The sequence below is a fragment of the Sus scrofa genome, chromosome 13 (genome assembly GCF_000003025.6).
Source record: "Sus scrofa isolate TJ Tabasco breed Duroc chromosome 13, Sscrofa11.1, whole genome shotgun sequence".
NCBI lineage: Eukaryota > Metazoa > Chordata > Mammalia > Artiodactyla > Suidae > Sus > Sus scrofa.
The window spans coordinates 3760639-3787241 of NC_010455.5; the positions used below are offsets into that span (position 1 = coordinate 3760639).

Sequence of the window (26603 nt, forward strand, 5' to 3'; positions counted from 1 at the left end):
CAGATAAAATGGCTTCTGCATTTTAAATTATCCCTCCCCATTCTCACTGGTCCAGCCAGATTCTGGGGTATGAAGGTAGCTGGCAATATTAAAAATGTTTAACAAATGTGCAAGGGCAGAGGGACCAGCCAATGGAAACAGGTGCTCTGGTTTTACCAGAACAGATCAGTTGAGTGTTAGCCCTGCCTTTCTTCTATAGTAAATAGTTTTATCCAACATTGAGCCAGAACAGAGTATCTCTTTGTATTTCAAGGAAAGACAATAGATGTCATTAGAAGCTTAATGTACTTGTTATATTTTTTGTAAAAAAGAACTGATTAAGAATTAAAACCTCCAACTTTCTGAACTGCCTGGAAATGTTACTATTGCTTCAGATTTATAAAGAGCTTTCATGACCCCAATATCCCAGGCATGCAAACATTTGTTCTCTTGTTAAAGATCTAGTCAACTAGTACTGGGAATTTTATGTGAGCAAAGGCATATTCCTGGCACACAGCCTTAAAAGAGGTGCACAAAAGATACAAAGCCTCCATGTACTTTTGCAAAATGAACTAGACTTAACTGGAAAACTTTCAGACCAGTTAAAAACATAAAATATAGCTACCATAGAGCTTAATTGTACAGTGGTAGTTTCAGTTTCTGCATCAGGACGATTTTGTTTTTTGTACTTTCTTGGGATTGGCCCACAGCTACAGCCATATTGGACAGATGTTTTTAACTCTCAATGCAATGCAGAATTACCTATCATTTCTTTGCTATGCAGATTGAATATTCTGCATGAGCATTCAAAAACACATGTTTATAGTTTGAACGTCTTATGTTTATCGGTTTCTACTACCAAATGAACTGTCTACAGATGGAAAACTCAGAGTCTTTGATGATGGGTAGTGAGGATTTGCTCAAAAAGACTCAGTTACACACAGAGAGACATATTACACATAATGTTGGGAAGGGCTAGATTACACAGTTATCAAAATATGTACAGGAGCAATCTTCATCTAGAAGTGTTTGAGGGATTCCAAATGATCATGCTCAACAGCTGGGCCTATTTCCAAGACTTGGTCAATGGAAAGCTTTTCTCCTGCTTATGGTCCTGCACCCTCGCTATTGCTTCTTTGCAAAAGCAGAGTGGCATGCTGCCTTTTCGCTGTTGCTCATTACCCTCAAATGATGGCAATGAAAGCAGGCAAGACAATTAAGCAATGTGGCAGCCCATTTTTATGACTTTACCTTTAAAGATAACTAAGAGAATTTTGGAGAAGTAGGCACAGGGCTTTACAATTACAGGCAACTACAGTGGAGTGTTTATTTTTGAAAATGATTTCCTTGCAGTTTAAGAGTGCTAATTAATACTTAACAGTTATTTTTAAAAATTACAAACATGTTCTAATTATTAGGCAAAGAGAAAAAAAGCATGCAGAATACATCTCTCGTAAGAGTGACCAACCTTTTAAGAGTTGCTTGATTTGCCGTAACTTGCAACTTTTTACAAAAATGTGTTGTCTGAAATGTTTTTCAATCCCAAAGACTTGGCTTCGTGTGAAGAATTTTGTGGCAATCCTCAACTGTAAATATGCTTCAAATATCAGGTAGATTCAAAGCAACTATTTTAATTGTTTAAAATAGTCTATTTTTAGTGTTTCAAAATGTTATAAACTATAGTTTAGCTTGCTCAGGGCTAATCAAATGATCTGGATAATGGTCAGTAGGTATGTATATACACAATTTAAGGATTACTAATCTTCCGTAAATTATAAACATCAAATTTAATCTTTGGTGATTCCCAAGAAACTTTTATGAAATAAATACAATAAGAAAAAAATCTAGGCTCTATTATCACTAACTACAATTACCCAAAATAAAAGGGTCACAGAGATTAGGCCTAAAGTGTACAACAGATAAAATGTTTATAGAATCCAAATTGTTTATAGTGAGGAACCTTGGCCATGAGACTGCAGCCATATACATAGACTCTCCAGCCCTCCTGCTAGGCACTGCTCTGTTGATACACTGCATCAAAATACACCGTTAACCACTTTCAACCCAAGAAAGATTATTTTCTCATGAAAATCTTCCTTTAATTTCCAAAGAGAAAACAACAAAAATACAATGTACCAAAATTTGCTTTTATATACGTACTTGGCCAGATTAAGAAACCAAATATTTACACTTCTGAATTTCAAGGATCTAAAGCCTTGTCACACACCAACCAACCAAATTCCCACAACTTATTTAGACAATAAGTAGATCAAAATGCTTTTGAAAAAAAAAGTTTCTTTATTTATTCATTTATTCAAAGACAGTATCAGTATAGTAATGGGAACAAACTTTTAAGTTTAAAATTAATTCTCCATTCTGAAAGGTTCAGGATCTTGTCTCTTCTACCTTACTCTTTTAAATCAGTCCAACAAAACAGCAGACAAAATTTATTCCCTCCCTTTTCATAAAGTCATATTGGGATAATTAGAACTGGCTCTTTAGAATTTAGGTATCATTTATAGTAACCCAGAGATTTAATCACAGAATAATACATGTAAGAATGTTATAGCACGCACAAAAAAAAGTATAGAGAATTTTAAAAAGGACAAATTTTAGGGCACTTTTACATTCTAAGGCATAAGAAAGCCTTCTTGGGAATCCTTAAGTTAAAAGACTCTTCCCTTCAGATTCAGAATGAAAATTATTAGGAATTATGAGATAACAATGGGCACTGATGATATGGTCCCTGGAACTTCATTAAGATAGGGATAAATTGGAGTCTACATGTTGTAGTGAGGGACTGGCCAATGAAAGAAAAGCCAGAAAGCCACTTTGAACTCATGTCCCCAACAGGTCAAATGATGCTGATACAAGTTTCCCTACCTGCCCAAGGCTTGACTGCCCTCAAACTGCTTATACTGCTACTTTTCTTTACATCACCTATTCTAGAAGCAAACCTCCTGGAAGAATGGTGCTACAGACTAGAAAACCAAGACTGTGGGTCAGCAAAGGGGTTCTGGCACTTCTACTGCTCATCACGATTTACGACATCTAACAAGGAGCCTACCTAATTAGAAATGGATTGTTTACTCTAACTCAAGTATATTTTGGGGATACGCTTATTACTAAACATTTGTGGTTTAGAAATGCTAAAATTACTTTCACTCTCCTGGACATATTTTACTTAAAAAAAAATATATAATAGGTTAAAAAACAAAAGTAAAAATTTTACCTGTTCTTTAACAAATAACTAATATTTTAATGTTTTTAGAAAAACAATTCCTTTCAGATACTCTGATTAACTTTCAAGTGACATAAAAAAAGTTTCAGCCTTCCTCAATACGAATATTTTGCACAATTTAAGATACCGCCATCGAGTTTAGCATTTCATGAAAAAAAAAAAAAAGAAAAAAAAAAGGAGAATGGAAACTCACCAAGAAGCTTATGTACCTAGTAAAGTTTAGTTTGTTTTGGATTCTTTAAAAAAAAATGAGGCCCAGAATTTTAGTTATCCTAATTACCATCCCAATCGGTTATCTCTATGTGTGGATTCTAGATAAAAGATAAAACATTTTGAATAAATGTAAGACCCACTGATTGGACTGTTTGGAATATGTTTTACTGGGTTTAGACAAAGAAACATCAATAAAGCTAACTATATACTGAGTTCCACTGATTAAAATTGCAGTTTAAAAAACTCTGCTTTTGTGGTAAATTTCAAAACTAATCATAAATGTAAAGCACAATATTGTAGATACTGTACTGTTCATAGGTGCCTGGAGAAATGAAATGCTTATATTTAAACTATCAAAATTCTGACCTTTCAAAACAGGTTCTCTAAAACAATATTTTGAAAATCAGTATTTGCTTTTAAACTCTTAAAAAGTCTATTTAAAAAATCCTTACAAATAAATCTTAAAGTTATTCTTTCAGTATCAATTATTTTTTACTTTTAACTACATATTCAACACAGAACCAGTTTCTAAGTAAACGTCTAATGAAAAATAGCTTCAATGTAAAATAAAACTAGGTAATCTAACTTGTATAGAAAGTCTGAGTGTGATTTATCAAAATTCAGATTTAAATTTCTATAAGAGTGGAAAAACTTTCAGTCCCTTCTCATTACTCAAAACCTGCAATTTCCCATGGGACTAGAAAGTTAGGAGAGAGGATCAAACAGACTTAAGCACTGCTCGACTTCTTCTAAAGTGATGAACTCTTTTATCCTGGAAAAAACAGAAACAGTCCTTTTTTACTTCATTAAAAATTTCCTATTATCACTATGACTTAAGAAAACTGCTAAATACTTAAAGCATTTATTTGGGGTTTAAAAACTATAAATAATGAGAAAAAAGTCATAATTTTGGGGAAACACTCCTAAACTTTGGGATAACAAACGTACCAATGTCTAGTTTTATTCATAATAATTGAGTTAAAAAAGAAATCTCAGTAACTCAGAAAAAAGGACTTAGAATCAATAACCTTTTATGTAGATTCTTAATTAATGATTTGGCAGTGATGTCCCAAAGACACCTGGTGAAACACAAAATTGTTAAATGTCCTATTTTTACTAAAAGAAGTACATGGGTTGAGAATAGCACTCCGCTTCAATCTGAAATCCTATGTGTAGGTTAAAAGCTAGGTTTTGGTATATTTAAAGGCCTATCCTTAACCTGTAATGAAGATACATCATTTTTTTAGGAAATAAAAAAATACAAAAATACATGCGAAAACTTCCTTTCACTTTATGTTGTCTACAGAAGCGAGACTTTACAAAGAGGAATGGAGCTGAATAAACCAGAAATAATAACATAATAACATAATAATAGTATTTTCAGAGTTCTCCTTGCGGCTCAGAGGTAATGAACCTGACTAGTATCCATGAGGATGCCGGTTCAATCCCTGGCCTCACTTAGTGGGCTAAGTCTCCGGCACTGCTGTGAGCTGTGGTGTAGGTCACAGGTGCGGCTTGGATCTGGCATTACTGTGGCCCCAGTATAGGCTGGCAGCTACAGCTCCCATTCCACCCCTAACCTGAGAACTTCCATGTGGTGTACCTGCAGCCCTAAAAAGCAAAAAAATTAAAAAATAAATTTTTTTAGCTTAACTGTGTCCTTTTCCCAGGGATTAAATTCAGTTGTCATATAAAGAAGGGTGATTTCTGGAAATTACGTAGTGTACCAACAGGGTGATATTCTATTTAGGTTAAAGCCCAGAAAAGTGGTCACAAACTCAAGTATCCTCAGAGATTAGGCAGGATATGAAAGATTACGGAGTTAGAATTAAGAGTAGAATTTACCATGGAAACAGTGCATATTCTGCCTCAATGCATTCAAATTCAATTAAAAAACAACATATAATCAAAATCAATCTAGAAGATGATAACTTCTAACTCCTAGCCCAGAGGAGCAGAAAACTTTGGAAGGTTCAAAGGGAGACTTTTTTGTTTAATACCAGATGAGAACTCAAGTTTAAAGACTTGCTGCTTAAAGATTTCCTGTTTTGCAAACAAATTATTTAAGTACTACCTATTTAGCCTTTTTTGGGCAAAGTAAGCAATCATACAACCCCCAGTTCTTTCCTTTTAAATTGTACTGTCCATATATAATGAAGTAACCATAGAATAAATGTCAACTTTAAATGAATACGTTTACTCTGTTGAAAAGATAGTTAAGAACTTAATTCTGCTACAGTTCTAGTCTTCTACGTTACAGGAAGTCCTTAGCCTTCCTTTTAAAAACGCTTTAAGCTTTATCCCATGTCCAGTCATAGACTGAAAAAACGCTATTTTCTTTTCACTGTTTTTTTTGGGGGGGTAAAATTTTTTTATTGAAATATATTTAACTTACAGCATTAGTTTCAGGTGTACAGCACAGTTTCAGTATTTTTATAGAATATACTCCCTTTAAAGTTATTGCAAAATAACAGCTATATTTCCCTGACCTCTTTTCCCTGTTTTAGGATACAAAGCGACAGTTTAAAACTGCCCTTTGCATGGAAAATTGTGCATTTTGGAAAAATTCTGGCAGCTCCTTAAGAGGTTAGACATAGTTACTGTATGACTCAGCAATTCCATTCTTAGATGTATACCCAAGAGAAATAAAAACATACGTCTACTCAATAACTTGTACACGAATGTTCACATTATTCATCAGAGCCCCAAAGTGGAAACAACCCAAATGTCTATCAAATAAATGATGAACAGATAAACACAAGTGGTAGATCCATACATAAAAGAGAAATGAAACACTGGTACACGCTGTAGCATTGACGAACTTTGAAAATATTTTGCTAAGTGAAAGAAGTTAGTCACAAAAGGTTGCATACTGTATTATACTATTCATATGAAATATCCAGAACAGGCAAATCCTTAAAGAAAAGTAGGTCAGTGGTTGTCTAAAGCTAGAAGAGTTGGTGGGGATAAAGAGTGACTACTAATGGGTAGGGTGTTTATTTGGGGGGTGATTAAAATATTCTAAAATTGATTGTGGTTCTGATTGCACAGGTATTGAGAACTGCACACTTTAAATAGGCCAGTTGTGTGTTATGTGAATTGTATCTCAATAAACCTTTATTAAAAAACTAAAACTTCCCTTTACCAAGCACATTACTCTTACCTCATTGAAGTGACCAGTTCCTTTCCACATTCAGAGATTCAGAACTAAAGGGAGCTTAGAGATTCCTCATTTTAGACTTGTAAAAACTGGAACCTTAAGATTTAAGTGATTTGTCCAAGGTGATAAAACCAGGATCAGAAAATAGAACTTTCTTAAATTCAAACCCACATTCTCTTCCACTTCACCAACTCTGAATCAATGTACATTTCTTTCTACTAAGCTCTTTTTACTACTTTACCTCTTCTCCCCCAACACTGTTCAGGTACATCATCTCAGTGATCAATTTCTTTAGTCCAATATCCACATACTCTTAATGTTAAGTTCTGCTTCTTGTATCTAAAATTTTCTATTTGGTTATTAAGCCAATTTTCTCTTTCAATTCTTTCATGAACCCTTTCAATTATATGCTTTTGTTGAGGATTTCTTCCCTAAGGACAAACAACACTACACCAAGATTTAAGTAGCTAGAATATACTGCCACATAAAATTCACTCACACTGGTTTACTGGGTTATAGTCAAGTGCCAAAGCTCAATTAAATGCTCTATATTTTCTCAAAATACATACACCACAGAAAAAAAGATATTTCATAGTTGACAATCATGCTTTTTAGCCTGTATATATTACTTTCATACCTTGAAGTAGTCATCTTGAGTAACAAGGGAGTTTCTCAGTCTGTTCTCTGGATTAAACAGACAAGATACCACTGTCTGTATGCTTCGGTCCACAGATTTCTGAAACACAGAAGTTTTCACTAAAGACTATTCCTCCTTTTACCCACTGTTAAGCTTTTTGGAAAACTTTAATGAATACATATACTTATTTCTAAAGAATTTTCATGTAATTTTATAATTCTTATCACATATCACTTAGTAAATAACTTTTCTACCAAATTTAAGAATTATTTTAGAACTTCAGTGATAGAGCACTAGTTAAAAAGTACAATTACTCAAAATCTAAGATATTTGCTTAAGGCTCTTTAATTTTTCCTGTTAGATAAGAAACAATGAACTTGAACATTTCAACATTTAGATTAAAATCTATTTCATTTTTTTTTCAAAGTTTAAGTTGTATAACAAATCAGGGCATTTTTTTCACCTCACAATTAAGTAGTTTACAACATTTTTTCCCCACTGGAAACACATGAATGAAGTACACACACTCCAATGGGAATTCTTCAATGTTATACATGATCCAGTAACATCAATTACTTCCACATTCCCACTCATTCAAAAAAATAAGAGAATTCAAGAGTGAGAGCATTGTTATTAGAGGGATCTGCTCTAATAGTAAAAAAGAAACAACCCTACCTATTCCAATATTTTCATTACTACTAGTGATTACACCATTCTTGGGAGCTGCTCATGCTTATGGTATGTGGAGAGTGTAACACAAATAATTGTGTTACTATTTAGCTAAGGAAACATTTACAGTGGTAAAAGAAAGGTGGATATAATTCATACTAATCCCTCCTTTTTTGTTCTTAGGACTGCACCTTTGGCATATGGAAGTTCCCAGGCTAGGGGTCGAATTGGAGCTGCGACCAGTACCAGAGCCACAGCCACAGCAGCGCAGTTCCTGAGCCACACTTGCAAACTACACCGCAGCTCATGGCAACGCTGGATCCTTAACCACTGAGCAGCCAGGGAATGAACTTGCATCCTCATGGATACCAGATGGGTTCTTAACTAGCTGAGCCGAAATGGGAACTCCGATATGAATTCCTCCAAGAGTGGGATTCTCTTTTTTGCACCATCGGAATATGGATGTTCCCAGGCTAGGGGTCTCATCGGAGCTGTAGCTGCCGGCCTACGCCACAGCCACAGCCACACCAGATCCTAGCCGCATCTGCAACCTACACCACAGCTCACGGCAATGATGGATCCTTAACCTGCTGAGAGAGGCTAGGGATCAAACCTGCAACTGCATGTTTCCTAGTCGGATTTGTTTCCACTGTGCCACAACAGGAACTCCCTAAGAGTGGGATTCTTGAGGAAACCTACCCACTGCATTCTGCCAAAGCAGTTACTACAATATTTACTAAGTACGCTTTTAAAAAACAATGAAAATGGAAGAGAGGAAAGGACTGCTGAATTAGCAACTATATACATTACATACACTGAAAGTTTGGGGGTGCCTAAAATTTCATTAACTTCTACATAAATTGCAAAGTTATTAGCCTACTGACTCAAGCTCTGTAACATATCTATTTATTTATTTTTTGTCTTTTTAGGGCTGCACCCACAGCACATGGAAGATCCCAGGCCAGGGGTTAAATCAGTTACAGCTGCCAGCCTATACCACAACCACAGCAATGTGGGATCGGAGCCATGTCTGCAACCTACACCATAGCTCATGGCAATAACAGACCCTTAATCCACTGAGCAAGGCCAGGGATCTAACCCGCATCCTCATGGATACTAGTCAGGTTTGTTACCACTGAGCCACAACAGGAACTCCTTGTATTTATTTGTCTTTTTGTGGCCGTACCCACAGCATATGGAGGTTCCCAGGCTAGAGGTCAAATTGGATCTGTAGCTGCCATCCTATACCATAGCCACAGCAAAGCTGGATCTGAGCAGCATCTGTGACCTACACCACAGCTCACAGCAACGCCAGATCCTTAACCCATTGAGCAAGGACAGGAATCGAACCCACATCCTCATGGATGCTAGTCAGGTTTGTTAACCACTGAGCCACAATAGGAGGTCCTATAACGTATCTAAATTTGAGTAAAGATGCTTGCTTCTTCAAGGGCCATTATTAAAACTTGAAAAAAAAATAAAAATTAAATGTCTGCCTTTTGTGGGCCATTTCCAGAGGATGGAGCAGCTTCATGAACTGAGCATTCACTCTGCAAAACTTCAGCTCCTGGATCAACTTCATTACAGTGGTAGTTAACAGCTGTATAAGCCTGCATTTAAAATGACAAAAGTGTAATTAAAAAGATGTACATTAGATACATTTCTAAACAATCTATTCCTTAAAACGGTGAGCTGACACTAAAAGTTTAAATCTGGGTTGTACTGAAGTTCAATACATTATTTCAGAAACTTTATTTTAAACTGAGTCGTTTAAATGTGATAAGTCAATGTTTATTTCAAAATGTCAACAAAATTATAATTAGAAGGAGAATTTCTCTAAGATAAAGAAACTCCAACATGTAGTAAGGGAATGGGAGGGGAATTTCCCAGTGCCTGAAAATTTTACCTCGCATTACATCCTTCAAATATTCAACCCAGATGAAAGACAGAAGGCCAACAAATGCTCAGGTGTTTTAGAGGTAGCACCTTCTTTTGTTTTATTCCTTTTCTTATATAACGGTATTGACAGCAAAACATTTTTGCTTTTCTTCAACAGTTTTTTATAGGTAGAAAACCAGAGACAGATTCAACACTAATTCTAAATCCTTGGAATTGAATTAGCATAGGTATTAATACCACCTTTCTTGGTTACACATGCTATCAACAAGTAACAGAGCACTTGCTGTATGCAGAGCAGCCACTGCTTAAGTACACAAAAAAAACAATCCAATAAACAAAAAGCACAGTTCCTCCCATGGGAGTATATACTTGGGTTGACAAGAAATAAGACATAACACATAATGTAAAAGGGCATTTAAAACATTTCCAAGCATACTTGATACAGCAAAAGGTAAAAAAAAATATAAGATAGTTAACGAGTAAAATCCTTTAAAGAATAGGAAGTACATGCTTGGCTAATTGACCTTACCGGAGGAATAACATAACTCCTTTGTTCCCCAGCAGGCCACTGTGGCGGCATCTTAAAAAAAAAAAAAATCCTGTGAAATTGGATTGTTATGATCATTATGTAACTACAGATGTGATAAATTCATTTGAGTAATAAAAAAGGAGAAAATAACAATTATTTAAATATTCCTTCATATTTTCACAAAGATATGACAGATAATGTTGAGGTATTTGTCGTGCTGGTTCCTTGAGCTTCTTATAATAAAAGAAACAAAATGGAAGGGAAAAGTAACTTTATGTTTCCAAAACCTTAGAATTTTATTACTTTCATATACTTAAATTCCATCTTTTTCTCAATGTTCTGGAGTTTGTTTTCAGGAAAACTCAAGAGAGTTCTTTGAATTTATTGCCATAGATTTGACTAGGGTCATAGATATGGTCATATATATGGACAGAAGTTCAGAGAACTACCATCTTAGAGCAACCAGCTAAAATAAAACACTATCAAATATAACTGGAATTCAATGCTCTAAGAACTGAGTCATCATTTTGTTTCAACCTACATCCCTAAAAAACCTTGTAGAAGTCAGCTTGGATGTTTCGGCTATTCAACAGCAAAGATGGAAGAACATATGTTGAAATATAGACGGAGACACCAAATCTTGTAAGACAATACAAGAGAAAACTTGCTAAACTCATTCCTGTCAAAAATTTTAAATTGATGGAGAAATCCCTTATTTTTAAATAATATAGAAGTCCTAATTCTAGACTAATTCTAAGTTTTTTCTTGAAACTTAGGCATATTCAGCTACTTTAGATGACAAACGGTTATGGAGATTTATATAAATAAAAGCCTCAATAATATTCCAGAGTAAATCATTTTGATCCCTCTTAAATTACCTGATAATTGTACACAGGCAGCTGATAACCAGTGATAACCTGAACTGGTGAACTTGGGTAAGGAGGATAAGCCTAAAAATAAAGTTCACAGAAAGAATGATTTAACCAAGGTACATTTTTAAAAACCAGAGAAGAAGAACATTCTTCCTAGCGTAACAAAATTAAGGAAATCTTAATTTTTTTATATGATGCAGAATTCTATGAGAGTGACTAGTTTTACAAAGAGCGTTCTCAGTCAAATGTCAGCCTTTTGGGCTGAGAGGAGGAGATATAAATAAGGGAAGTGACAGATTTTGCCAGCCTATGTTTGTTTTAGTTGTTTATTTCCACCCACAAGTTATTTTTACATGGTGATAAAGCTCTATTAGAATAGATGTTAAAAGTTATTACATTTTTCTTAGGGCCACACCTGCAGCATATGGAAGCTCCCAGACTAGGGGTTAAATTGGAGCTACAGCTGCTGGCCTATACCATGGCCACAACAATGCCAGATTTGAGCTGCATCTGCAACCTACACTGCAGCTCATGGCAACACAAGATCCTTAACCCTCTGAGTGAAACCAGGGATCAAACCCTCCTCTTCATGGATACTAGTCAGGTTCGTTTCTGCTGAGTCATGACAGAAACCCCACAGGTTAAAGTTATTTTAATACACGTGTGCTATTTTTTTGTAAAAATACTTTCAGGTAGGTTTGTATTTCTCTGACAGTATTATGGGGTAATGAATCTTCTACAGACTTTATGGCTCTTTCTGTATTTCACTTCTAAAAGTTAAGGGCAGTATATAACCCAAACTGGAAAAGAGAGAGTACAATGTCTTACATCTTTCAATAGATATTTATTAACTGAAACTATCTAGATAGTTTTTCTTCTAGCTGTGTCTTTTTTTTTTTTTCTTCTTTGTTGGCTGCACCCATAGCATACAGAAGTTCTTGGAGCAGGGGTCAGGCCAGAGCTGCGACCTACACCACAGCTGCAGCAATGCCAGATCCTTCATCTACTGCACTGGCTGGGGATTAAATTGGCAATGCTATGGAGACAAGCCAGATCATTAAGTCACTGTGCCACCAGTGGAACTCCCTAGATGGTAGAGAGTTAAGAAAAATAAGGAAGGAAATACCCTACACTTCAGGTAGATGGAAAATAAAAACAAATGAGAGACACTGCACAACTATTTCACTATTACTAGGCTTCTACTCCTAAAAATAAAATGTCTTCTAAAGTGAAGAAAGTAAATTGAACTAAGAAGAAAATAAATGTTAGTTATCAACAGAAGTATTTCAAATCAAACTTCAAATATTAAAGTAGCCAAGACAAATTATATTCCAGAAACAAATAGTATTTACAAATATAGTGAAGTCATTAGAAATGTATCCGTTTGGAAGCAGAGCACCTCCAGAAATCAACAACCTGTATGAGGAGGCATCTGGAAATCACTGCAAATAAAGAATAGCTGACCCTAGAGAATAAACTATGCAAAAGCATGAGGAGAGCTGCCTTCACATTTTTTAGGAATTATATGGGAAGGAGGGGGGCAGAAACATGCTCTATGTGGCCACAGAGGTCAGTTCTAAGATAAAGGCCTACAAACCATATGGAAGAAGATTTTAGTTTAAGAAGTGACAGTAAAAATGACAGACTTCTAACAAAAGTCATAGATTTCTCATTACTCAAAAGTATTCAAACAGGGATAGAACTACCATTTATTATAGGAATTGTGGATGTAATTCCACCGAAGGTAGGAAGTGAGACTGGCTTGATTTTAAGGCACCCCCAGCTATATAATAAGATCTGAAACACTATATGACAAAAAAGAAAGAAAGAAAAAAAAAAAAAGGAATGTACATAAATTCTTACCTGAACATACTGAGTTATAGGATTCATCATGGTTGGAGGCTGCATGTAAGCTTCAGTGTTTGGATTACTCCAGACACTCTGAAACTGTGGTGGAGGAGGAGGATTAAAAACCAAAGGACGTGGCTGCACATGATAGGCACCTTTTCAAAGAATAAAAGAAGACAGTCTATTTTTATTTCTCTGAAAAGCCACACATATGTCAGTAAGAACAATTCCTTCCTTTACTCACACAAATTTTGTTTCCTGATTGCAGGGCCCAGTTTCAGCTTTTTACCATGGAAATTTATTTGTGACTGAAAATAAAACAGGAACAAAACTAGAGTCAATATCCAAGTCTTTACTTCCAAGACTTTGGTTAAATACCCAAATCCTCCAAAATTCCTACTACCAGAGAAGATCAGTGGTAAGAGTATACCAAATCAAAATTTATCAGCATGAAGCTACCTTATTTAACCTTGCTACTCCAATCAAATGAGAGGCGTGTAGAATTTGATCAAAAACCTTAACACGGAGTTCTCATCGTGGCACAGCGGAAACGAATCTGACTAAGAACCATGAAATTGCAGGTTCAATCCCTGGCCTTGCTCAGTGGGTTAAGGATTCAGTGTTGCTGTGAACTGTGGTATAGGTTGCAGATGTGGCTCGGGTCTGGCATTGCTGTAGCTGTGGGCTAGGCTGGCAGCTATAGTTCTGATTAGATCCCTAGCCTGGGAACCTCCATATGCCTTGGGTACGGCCCTAAAATGCCAAAAAGACAAAGAGACAAAAACAAAACAAAGCAAAAACCCTTAACACTGTCTCTAATCTTTCCTGTCTCTAGTTCATGAAGTTGGATATAAGATTGTTCTAAGTTTGGATTTCAAACAGGAAGTATATTTATTTCTACATGTTTTAACAAGACTGAGTATATATTCAGGATACAAATAATACAAAACACTGCACCCATAAGGGAATTAAGAGATTTTTTCCCCCATAGGAAGATTACTTACTTCTACTATCTTCTGCACATCCACGTCATTATAAAATGAAACAAATCCATAGCTAGAAAGACAGATAAATGAAGTATAAAATCACCATAACAGTACATGGTTTAAAACCTCTAGTATTCTATGAAATAACTGACAGAATAACAGTGAAGGACGAAAAATATACCAAGATAAATAACTGTAAAATGTACATGACAGCTCCTCTATGAACACCACGGCTTCCGCTTTCTTACCCTGCTCTACATTAGAATGCACAAAGATTAATGTGCGTGGGAACCTCATTCATTAAGAAAAAATTCATACCTATAAATTTAATTTTTATCTATGGCAAGATGGTTAAAATTAAAGATACTGTGAAATGTGTGAGGAAAACATTCTTTGATAAAACTGGGTCAATCCGCTTAGGTAAAATAAATGAAGATGGGAAACATTTAAATACAAACACTAGGGAGTTCCCATCGTGGCACAGTGGTTGACGAATCCAACTGGTAAACATTAGGTTGTGGGTTCGATCCCTGCCCTTGCTCAGTGGGTTAAGGATCCAGCATTGCCGTGAGCTGTGGTGTGATCACAGATGCGGCTCAGATCCCATGTTGCTATGGCTCTGGCACAGGCCAGTGGCCACAGCTCTGATTCCACCCCTAGCTGGGAACCTCCATGTGCCACGGGTGCAGCCCTAGAAAAGACAAAGAGACAAAAAAAAAAAAAATAATAATAATAATACAAACACTAGGATTAAAAATCCAAAAACCCCCCAAAATACAAACACTAGGTAGTTGATTAAATAAGAGCTGGCAGCAAACTTTTGTCTTCCACATGAAAGAAATTACAAAGCAACAAGCTTCATTTATACAAATATAAGAATACTAGTTTTGAATTTTTTTTCTGAAACTCTACAGATGCTATAATACAGATATTTACTATAATTTATATTGAACATACACATTTTACTCACCCTTTGGACACACCAGTTCGATCTGTGATTATCTTCACTTCTTTTACTGAACCATATCTAGCAAAGAAACTTCTAATTTCGGTTTCATCCATCTATGGAGAAGAATTAACTTCAAGAGTAAAAATTCAATATTCAAAATTTTCAATTATACTTTAAAGAATGTTTGAAGGTATGGAAGTATCTCCCCCAAGTGTCCCCAAACTACCTATGGTGATTTGTCAAAGATAAGTTTAGGTTAAACATAAAACCAAACTTGCAAAAAGTTAAAAAAAAAAAAAAAAGCCTTAGGTTTTCAACAGGGCCCAAATTCCACTATTTACAAAATACTCTTAAAAATAAATAAAGCATGAATACAATACCCTAACATCAATTCCACCAACAAAAATGGTGTTTGGCATGATTTTGCCTTCTGGTAAAACATAGCCTTGGCTGGTTGCAGCTGATGAAGACTGGGTGCTGGCCTCTCTGGAGATAGTTGAGTTTGGAGTCTCAGGATTTGCAGCAGACTGTAATTTGGAAAGCAGAGATCATCACTAGATAATCAGGCTAAAAGCATAGATGATGTGAAATATAATTTACATTTTTAAAATACAAAATGTTTCCACATAAATTACTTCCATTGTAAATTAATCAAAATATAGCTTAGTTCAGGCTAAGAATATAGGGTAATCAGAGTATATCAGCATAACATTTTAATAAAAAAGTATAGTACTTTCTCAAACCTAGTGATGCTCATCACCATCTCTATACAATGCTGCGGTAGGATACAGATTTCATATTGAGTTTGGAAAACACTATATAAACCGGCAAAAAATAAATAGAAAGTTCAGATTTGAAAAAAGTAAAGTTACTAAAGTCCATCCTGTTCTATGTCAATAAGCAAATTTTAATTTTTCTGAGTACCTTATGCAAAAGCATGGTAAAGATACCAGTTTTTTTTAAAAGTAGCATCAAAAACATACAAGAAAGTTTTAACCCATTTGTTTTGTCTCATCTCTAGTTACCAAAATTAACATGAATTTTATCATTAGAATACTCCCTGCCTTGGTATGCCTGTTTTACTCTGGAATCGGACCATGAAAACCATTATTTGTTCATGTATCATAGCTCCTGCTTTAAAGGAAGGGGAGTGTTATAATCCTTTTCCCTACTGCTAGGGTGCTCAAAGAATCTTTAAATTAATGTTTTTCTTCTTGAATAATAACAGATAAGATCTACCGATAATGATAATTCTAATTTTCACAGTAGGCTAATAGATAAAAATGATACCATCTTTATTTTCAGATATAGACCTACACATGAAACTCATTATCTTTCTGAATTCTGGTTAGAACTGTCTTTAGGCTTCCCACACGAAGATTAAAGTTGATTTTTCTCAGTCAGAATTTACTGGTAATATGCATGTTGGGAAAAAAAATTGATTTAGTCAGGAGATGTAAAAACTGATACCATCAGGAGTTCATGTCCCTTACTAGGTTACAGCCATCTACTTGGCAGCTGTTTATCTCTTGGAAAATTGCTTTGAGAATGAAGTGTAATAACATCTGTGAATTCATTCTGTAAAGTATAAAGTGGTATGCCAATATAAGTTAGTGTACTCTTACCTGAATTTATTTTCAATAGGTTTAAAAAAAGTCTCTTTCCTAGTTTTATGATTTAAGTACTTATTTTATACTTTAATAATTAACGAGTAATTTAAACTGGAACTTCAAGAAATTATTTTATGCCACATCTGTTCATTTGAAATTCATTTATGAAGTACCTATTGATTATAAATAATAAGTACAAAAGGCTGCAAAAGAGAGATAAAACTGTTAACACCTAAGCTTATGAAGGAAAACAAAAACAAGGGCAAAGGAAACCAAGTGATGTATATTTTTAAGAAGATTAGCAAGATAATTTTTTTTATTTTAATATTTTTTTTTATTTATTTTAGGCCTGCACCTGTGGCATATGGAGGTTCCCAGGCTAGGGGTCAATCAGAGCTGCAGCAGCTGCTGGCCTACACCACAGCCACAGCAATGGCAGATCCTTAACTCACTGAGCGAGGCCAGGGATTGAACCCGCAACCTCATGGTTCCTAATCAGATTTGTTTCTGCTATGCCACAATGGGAGCTCCAAGCAAAATAATTTTTATAGAAATTAATAACGAATGAAAAGTAGGCAGAGTTCCATTTTGTTAGATGCTAGAAATTACTAATAAATCAAGATTCCACAAATGCTATACCAATTAGAGGTGAAATAATAATTGTTAAATTGCCATATTTGAGTGTTTGGGCTTTTCTCTATTATTTTGTGTTCATACTTGCCATTTTGTGTTTCTATCTGAATATTTCTAATTCTTTCCTTTAACTATGGTACAGTGATATTTCATGACAATGAAGTAAAGAGTAAAAAACTATTTCTAAAGCTTTTTCATTTTTAAATATTTTGTAATTGTAATTTTTTTCTAAATGGAACTATATTATGTAGGTCACACATCTTGAATTATCAAGAACTTGACCAGATTTCTCTTCATGATAGACAATTTACCAGTCCCTTTCATATTAGCTCTCATTCAAAAACCCAAAACAAGAGCTCCCTTGTGGTGCACTAGGTTGAAGGATACAGTGTTTTCACTGCTGTGGCTAGGATCACTGATGTGGTGTAGATTTGATCCCTGGCCTGGGAACTTCCATGTGCCACAGGTGTGGCAAAAAAAAAAAAAAAAAAAAAAAGACACACCAAAAACCTCAAAACACAAAATAGTGGTTTTGAAATTCTTGTATACTTTCTTTTCCCTTTCTCAATTTCCCCTTCATCTGTGGATAAACTCTGGATATTTTATTTGATAAACTATTTTTATTATTACCCGCCTGTGAACTACAACAGATAGGTGAATAGGTGTAGTTTAATTTAGAAGTGTAATATCAGGCCACAAAAGTGTGCCAGATTATATGATAATATATTGATTCTCAGTCAGGGGAGATTTGGTTGCTCAGAAGCATTTTTGGTTGTCACAACTGAGGGGTGTACCTGGTATCTGGTTGGTAGAGGCCAGGGATATAGTAAATATCCTATAATGCAAAGGACAGCCCTCCACAATAAAGAATTATCTGGCCCCAAATTTGCATAAGGTCATGGTTGAGACATTCTGTGACAGTGTTGCCAGAATTGAAAAGTTCTAATTCTCCCATTCTACTTACAAAAGTAAAATGGATATTTGAGCCAACTAAATAGTAATTTGAGGAAAAGAAAAAAAGCCATTACATATTACGGAAATCTTGGTTTTGGGTTGGGTTGTATGAACTGACTGCTTAATTGAAGAATTAAGCATAAAATTAATCAAATCACTTCACTATTGTCATAACATCTTAAATTAAGGAAGGTGTTGCTACGTCCTGGTTCTTAGCCAGCAGATGGCACCCAAAGCTAAAGTAAACAAAGTACTCCATTTTAAGAAGCCTTAAAACAGGGATTTTTAAACTTCACCTGTTTGTATATTTATATACAATTATAACTGATATATACAAATCCACAATCAACACATAATCTTCAGTTACTTTTAAACTATTGCAAAGATACTGCACAAATGAATTCTCAGGGTAAAGCAAAAAGTTTGGTGTTAAAATATTAACTTTAACTATCAATAGCATGTAGAAAATAAATTACATGTAAATTAAATGAAAGAAGTAATTATTTTCCTTAATTACACTTTCAAGTGCGTTGAAGGGTTCTGAAATAAGTAGTTCTGGGATAAGTAGGAGTGAACTTGCAGGCCATCATATACACAACTCTCATCACTGCTGTTTATAGTAATATAGTCCCCGCTACATTTGGATAAGCAAATGACAAAGATTAAAAGCTGAACAAAAACATCATTACCAAAGTGTCTGGATATCAGCTCTTTGACATTTCATTCAACTATTATGTCTGCATATAAGCAAACTGAAATCTATGTAAATTGACCAGGATATAGGTCCGTAATTTACAGTTATCAGCATTATATGCACAGAAGGAAGTAGCCACTAAAGAGAAAAGGAAATCCTATTAAAGAAATAGTAAATGAAAATCCAAACAAAATCTTTTAAATCAAGAGTGGATTCTTGGGGGGAAACACAAACAACAACAAAAATAACAATACTGAGAAAACTAAGAAAAAGAGCAAGAATACAAAAACACACATTAATGAAAAATGGGAGGAGTTCTAATTTGACTCAGCAGGTCACACTGTGGTCTTTGTGAGGACATGGGTTTGATCCCTGGGTTAAGGATCCTATGTTGCTCAGTGGGTTAAGGATCTGGTGCTGCCATAAGCTGTGGCATACGCTGCAGATGCAGCTTGCACCTGGTGTTGCTGTGGCTGTGGCCAAGGCCTCAGCTGCAGCTCCAATTAAACCCCTAGCCCAGGAACTTCCATATGCTGCAGGCACAGTCATAAAAAAAAGGAGGAGTGATATGAGTAATGGAGATAAGAAAATGCTCTATAGTAACTTTGGAAATCTTGATGATATAACTAACTTTCTAGAGAAAAGTAAATTTTAAGAAACAATCTTAAGAAAAGAAAGAACATTCGATTCCTGGTTCAGTTTCATTGGGAGTTTTCTCAAACTGTAAAGAAACAGATAATTTGTGTGTGGGGAGGGAAGGGGTGAATCTAGACAAAAACAATGGTAGCTAGGGGAGGGAATTGAAAGTGAAAGTCAAATACTTTTCTTAAAAAATTTTCAGAGTAAAGAGGAAAGACAAATAAACTAACACCATCTAAATAACAAAACCTGCTTAAGATGATCCACCCATGCCTCCAACATAGAGACGCAAAATTCTAGCAGTATACAAAAAAACATACAATTAAGAACAGTTTATATTGGGAATTCAAGGATGGTTCATTCTTAGGAAATCTGTTACTGCGATTCACCACTGAAAAAGCATTTGACAAATACAGTATTCATTTCTTAATTTTTAAAAACCTAAGTAAAAGAATCTTATTTTCTATCAATCTAATTCTAAGTTATCATCAAGCTTAAAGTGAAACATGATAATGATTTCCACTGAAATTAGGACTAACGGTTTTTCCTCATAACCACTATAAGTTTTTTCTATAAATAATACATATATGACAAATATAGTAACAGAGTTCTTATAAATCATAAGAAAAATATCCAAATAGAAAGATGGACTAAGAATTTATTACAAAGAAATGTAAAAAGCTAATTACAAGCTTCAAATTCAGTAATAATTAAAATAAAAAAAGCATATCAACACTGTGAAATATTTTCCAGTTATTAGATTGGCAATTTTATAAAGTATAATGCCTTTCATTGGAAAGAGTGGAGAGAGGAGGTCACATTACACACCATCAGTGAGAATATATACTGGTACATGCTTTATGAAGAGTAAGTAGGAAAGATGTATCATAATTCATAGTTGTTATAAAATGGGCATAACATTTTCACCCAGTGATTCTACTCGTGGCATTTCAAGTTACTAACAGAATAAGCATAACAAAACATCTGCACAAAGATACGCAATAACTCAATATAATATTGTTTTAATATAGAAAAATAATTCATATACCAGAATTTGGCTAAATGAGTAATGGAACAATCCTATATTCTAACATTATGTATTTGAAATCGTTTTAAATTTCTCTTTGGAATAAGGCCCAGTATATTAAGTGAAGGACGCAGGTTGTAAAATAGTATAATACAGCATGGTACAATTTTAATAAAATAAAATGTACCTGTCTAGATGCAACACATGCATGAAAATAATTTGGAAGGGCACACATACGTAAAAACTTCAACGGTGGTTAGATGTTGCGATTAAGATGGACTCTACTTTCTACATTGATAACTTCCCAATGAGTTAATATGCTACTTTTATACCAGAATAAAAATCAACAAAGCTATTAACATTTCCCCTCTTTTCCTCTAAAAATGGGGAGGACAAAATTGTAAATGATTATAGTAACTCAGAGTAATTATTAAGTAATTACTGACATGGGTAACTACATGACACAAAAATGTTACAAGTAGTTACATGCAATAAAATTTTATTTTAAAATTTGTGCCAATATAAATGGTACATAAATTTCCTCCCTTTATCTCCAAAAACTGAAAGACTAATAGTTATTATACTGTAAACTACACCTAGTATATAACACATTTGGGACTTGATGGTTGGTCAAAAGTGCTCAGCGTTGTTGTACCTTGAGGTGGTCAATCAACTGTCTGCATTTAGAAAATTCACATGAATGTCACGTGTAATACTCTAATAGACAAGGTGTTGCAAGTTCCTGGGTTTTTTTTTAAGGGGAAACGTATTCCCTGAGCCAAGAATTCCTCCGTTTCCCCAATCTGCGGCCGCCCAGCGGCAAAAGCCGCGCTGACGTCGTGCAGAAGCAATGGCGGCGAGCTAGCTTCCGCCCAAGGTCGCCGCTGCCTCACAAGGGCGTCACAGGGCCACTGCAGGCTTCGTTTGGGTGACACTTGCCGGCCTCAGTCGGCCCTAGTCCCGTCCCGCCCCGACTCCTCTCCGACACCCCCCACAGTCCTCACCAAACCCAGCCCCAACCCCACCTCCCGAGTCGGCTCCCGGCCCGTGGTCGGGGTCCGCAAGCGCGTGCACCTCAGAGGCCACGCCAGCCGGCATTCGTTCGCGCGGGCCTGACGCCATCTCGCGGACGCCGCGCCGCTCGTCTCCTCAGGATTTTCTACTCAGAGTAAGCGCGGGAAAGGGACTTCCGGGGTGGGGTGGGGGTGGGGCGGGAGCAGGGTCCCCGCCCCCCAGTCCCCTCACCGGATGGCCCGGTGCTCCCCCCAACCCGGTCGGGGCTGGCGGAGGTGGTGGGAAGGCGGCCGCTGTGCACGTGCTTGGCGGGCCGGGCACTCCCAGCCTCTCGACAGCCAGGCCTCCCGCCTCTCTGCCGCCCTCAGGGCCCTGTAGGCCGAGACCGGTATTCGGCCGCTGGACCGCGGCCTCCCTCCCCACCCACCTCAGGCTGGCGTCCCAGGAGAGCAAAGCAGAGGCGGCCCAGCTCTCACCCTCTCCTCGGGCTGCGCCCCCCAGGCCGCCCCCAGACCGCCTCGGGCCTCCTCCACTCACCATTACTGCGACAGCCAGTGTTCCCACCGAGGGACTGGAGGAGCAGAGGCTGGCTTCAGCACCGTGCTCGGGGCTGCTGTAGGCCTGCTGGTGCCTGTTGTCCGGCTTCGAGTGGGCAGAGGAAGCAGAAGCGGATAAGCAAAGCGACCCGCAGGCAGCTGGCGAGGCTGAGGGGTGCTGGCGGACTGAGGCGCGGCGAGCAGGGCGCCCGGAGGTGGCTCCTGCGCGGGGTGTGGGGGGGCTCGTCCGAGGTGCCTCAGCCAATGGGCGGCCGCGCCCCCGCCCCCCTCAGAGGGGGCTCGCGGGGCACGGCGGCGCCAGCCAGGGGTGCGCAAGGGGTGCGCGCGGGCCGACAGCATACCCCTTAGAGGCGCCACTTCCCGAAGGGCGTGCCGACGGACCCACAGATATACAGAAAGTCCCGAAAGTGCCTTAGAAGCACACCTGAAATAAGTCTGCACACTCAAATATGTGTTAAAATTAAAAACAAAATTTGAATGTGTCCAGGCTCTAGTTTCAAAATGGCGTCCCAAAGGCCCAGGAATAGCCCAATGGCGATTATCCCTATCATCAGCCCCCAAATCAATTTAAATGGCAACAGAAATAGAAAACAGAAAGACATATATGAAGAACAGGGAGGGAGACATCAAAAGTCCAGAAACTTGGATGACTTTCTTTCAAGTGTGAGGGAGATGGGGTTGGATTGGAAACATCAGGTAGGCAGGCCCGCTTGGCATTCAAGACGTTTGTTCTTTCCAGAAACAAGTTATTGAGATCAACAATTGCCAGGCACCCAAAATGTAGGAGTGAATAAAATACCCAAACGTTCCTTTGCTGGGGGTGTTCAAATTGTGAAGGGGGGGGATTTTTCTTCCTGACCTTAAAGGAAGAAGTTAGGCCTGCCTAGAGAATTCTAGAACATTCTCAAGATCAGAGAAACAGGGCCTAGAGCAAGGGCGAGCTATGGGGCAGTTTGCAGAGCAAATCACACAACTTTGGAAACCACTCCAGAACCTTATATCCACAGAGAATAACTGGCTGTAACTTATCCTCAAACTTCACTTTTGTACTGAGGATTACTTTGTGAGCTGGCAAAATGGTGGCCAACTGGTCACAAATATCTAGCATTACTGTATGATATAGTTAACTTTATTTTTAATGTGCAGCTAAACTCATAAGAAATGAAGGGGAATCCCAGGATGCCAGAGTTAAACTGAAAATCAGAGCAATAAGTTCTTGAATTAATTCTTTTCTGGCCCTGGGTATAAGGGCTGGGGTGTAGGGTAACCAGTCAACTAATTTGCCCTGGGCTTGCATGGTTTTAGCACTGAAAACCCTCACATCCTTGGGAAGCAGGTCCAATGCAAACCAGAAGACTTGGTCATCTTAGGTGTGGGCAAGGTGTTGTTAGTCTCTATAACTTGAAGCCTGAAAGTATAGGGGCAGGAAGTAAGGGTTTGAAGTAACTTAAGATAGTTGCTGGAACTGAGTACACTATGAAAAGCTATCCTCCATGAGAGACATCAGTTTAAGAAAAAGATGGGCTAGGGAAAATGTTAAACATCCAGTGGACAAGCAGGTGAGGAAGCTTGTTCCATTTCTGGGTTAAAAAAAAAAAAATTAACTCTGATAAAATTTTACAACTCTAGACCTGCATTTCACAAGTTTGGAATTTATGTTTATAGCACTTATGTAGTGTTGGGACTTCAAAACCTAGAAACTGATTCCCCTTAACCTTGGCCTTCTCCCCGAAAAAGATCCAAACAAGGTGCAACTGGAATGCCTGGCAGAAGCAAACAGAAAACCAACCTGGAGGGATGCTTCCATAAAAGGCTGAAAAGGATTCTTCTAAGAAAAGAACCCTTTAAAGTTAACCTCACAGTGAAAAATTATCAAATGCTATTTTCCCATGAATAAGAATGGCAGACAATGAAGACTAAAATGTCAGAAACTTACAAAAGAAACTTCTTTTGGCGTCTGTGTGCATGTGGATTTGGGTGTGGGTCTTTTTCTCTTATTTGGAGTCATACACACTGTGCATATTTTAAGCTGATTTTTCTACTATTTTATAACTTGTAAGCAAAGTCTAAAACCAGGAAATGTTTTCACTCTCTAATAATTCAAAGGCCTCAGGATGTTTTAACTTAGCTACCCCCTCCAATTTATAAGCTATTATTAATTGCTATTTTGGTTCTATCCTGTTTTCCTTCTGTAAATTAGATGTGTTTTTTAGATCCACCTGCATGTGTAAAAACGTTTTGCTTACCATTTCTTTGCATATCTCAGATCTTCTGGATTGTTTTCCTTGTGCCTGAAGTAAATTCTATAGAATTTCCTTTAATTAGTGTCATGTGCGGAAACTCAGGCTTTTTTCCCACTTGAAATGCTTTTATTTTGCCCTTGTTCATTGAAGATAATTCTACTGGATATATAATTCTAGGTTAGCAGTTGTCCTTTTTTTCTCTGAATATTAAACATATTCTGTTATCTTCTGGTTTCTGTTGCTACTGAGAAATCTGCTGTCAATCTAATTGCTGGTTAAGATCTGTTTTTCTTCTGTGTTCTACAATTTCATGATGATATGACAAGGTGTAGAGTTTTAAAAATTTCTCCTGCTTAGGAGTTTTTGAGCTCTCTGGATTAGTGGATTAGCTTTCAACAGTTCTAAAAAATTTCACCCATTGTCTTGCCAAAGACTAACTAGTTAATGAATTTAACCTATTTTTCACAACCCGTAAGCAATTCTTAGTTATTTTTGTTTAGCTCATGACTTTTTCAAAGGTTGGTGGTTTTTCCTTAAAACATTTTGAAATTTTCACTTAATGTAGAGAAAAAGAATTGTGATTTAAGATCAAAATTGACTATAACTATTTCAATGGGTTAAGATCAGTAGTGTCTTTCACATAAATTCAGAAATAAGTCTCTGTTGCTTCTTTATTCTGCAGAGACTGATAGAGAATGGTAGAATAAAAAAGAATATTTTAAACTCCTCTGCCAGTTCTTTTGTGCTCCTATAGCTTGTGGCTTTGGATAGAAGGCTTACAATAAGCAGTATAAACATCTCAAACTTCATTCATTTGCAAGCCAATTTCATAATTTAAATTCTGATCTCCATATTACTCTTTACCTAATTTTTTTAAAACTCGTCCTAAGCAAAATTATTTATGAAATCAGACTTATTGTGTTACTTTTTTAAAACAATGCACATTAAAATATATAACTATTAAAATTTAAAACAATATTTGTCCGTGGATCACTTCAGATCACACTGTCCCAGAACAACAGGAGAATACTGGATTAGGTGAACTGTTATCCAGTCTTAGGATATGCAAAGTTAGGTCCCAGGACCTAGGGGCTGGAGTGTCAAATGGTTCTGCATAATAAGCAAAAGTAATTGAATTTGAAGGGGGAAAAGAAGCAAGCCTGGAAAAGTGGAAATCTGGGGATTTGGAAAAAAGAAATAACCTTACAAAGTGACAGGAAGTTGGAGCCTGAAGTAAAAGATGTTATCTGAATACATTGGAATCATCTGGAGGCTTTTAAAAGCTCATATTGCTCGGGCCTTACCCCAGACCTATTAAGTCAGCTGAGGATGAGACCCAGACATTAGTATTAAAAAAAAAAAAAATTTTCTCATTACTGTAATAGGCAACTAAGTTTGAAAATATTTGGTATAGAGCTTTGCTACTCAAAATGTGGCCCTCAGACCAGAAGTTTGGGTGGTGCTGTGGACCACCAAAAAGTCTAAGGCCCCACCTTAAACTTTCTGAATCAAAATCTGCACAAGATCTCTGGGTGGCTCACAACCACATTCAAGTTCAGGAAGCACTTCCATAAGGAACGTTTGCCATAGACAACTTGCATTCTTGGATATGAGAATCTCTCACCTTTCCCAGCCTCTTTTGCAGCTAGACCCGGTCATGTGATCTATTCAACACCAGGGGGATGCACTCGCCCTGCATATTGAGTAGGGGACTAATGATGCCATGAAGCAGTGACTGCAGTGAATACGTTCTGGAGAAGGGTTGTGGCAGCAGCAGCAGCCCTGGCATCAGTTAGAGCAGCAATATCCACTGCTGTCAGTTGTGCAAGCTATGATGCCATTCAGTGCCCAGAGGTAGCAGCTGACGCTTCCCCACTGGACTGGTTCTGCAGCGTGATTCAACGTTTCGTTCCTGGAGACACAGACTTCCAGTCCGGTATTTCAGTCTTTTTGAGATTGAGATTCCTTTTCTGTTTAAATAAGCCAAAAGTTCTGTGGCCGTTTGCAACGAAGAACCTTGACTGAAGTAGGTGATAAGTGAGATCAGCCAGAGTACTTTTAAGAAAAGGGTTAACAGCTAAAAGATTTATGGCTCTTTGCTCTGACTTTATAACATAATGCCCCTCTATTGCTTTCAACCTTTAGTAAGGTTCTACTGCATACACAAAGGCTTGTGTCAGCAGCCTTTTGTGAGGGTTGTAAGGGAAAGGGTCTGCTTTTCCTTTCTGTAGCAACAAAGTATAGACAGCG

The 26603-nt window shown here is 37.0% G+C and overlaps 1 protein-coding gene across 1 annotated transcript; it reads right to left on the minus strand.

Moving 5' to 3' along the window:
* On the minus strand, positions 2258–23210 carry DAZL (deleted in azoospermia like). Its single transcript, XM_003358321.3, has 11 exons — positions 22091–23210; positions 15363–15509; positions 15004–15095; positions 14052–14103; positions 13292–13355; positions 13063–13202; positions 11206–11277; positions 10328–10378; positions 9396–9509; positions 7231–7329; positions 2258–4205 (listed from the first exon to the last, which is right to left on the minus strand). Exons 1-11 carry the CDS (start codon positions 22091–22093, stop codon positions 4152–4154), a joined length of 888 nt encoding a protein of 295 aa, XP_003358369.1. The 5' UTR covers positions 22094–23210; the 3' UTR covers positions 2258–4151.

Bases quoted from the DNA above. Each gene is read 5' to 3' on its own strand.
- DAZL (XM_003358321.3), bottom strand. The intron at 14,104-15,003 runs GTGAGTAAAATG...CTGTCTTTCTAG, and splicing joins CGAACTGGTGTGTCCAAAGG to CTATGGATTTGTTTCATTTT. The intron at 13,356-14,051 runs GTAAGTAATCTT...TTTTATTTTCAG, and splicing joins ATGTGCAGAAGATAGTAGAA to TCACAAATAAATTTCCATGG.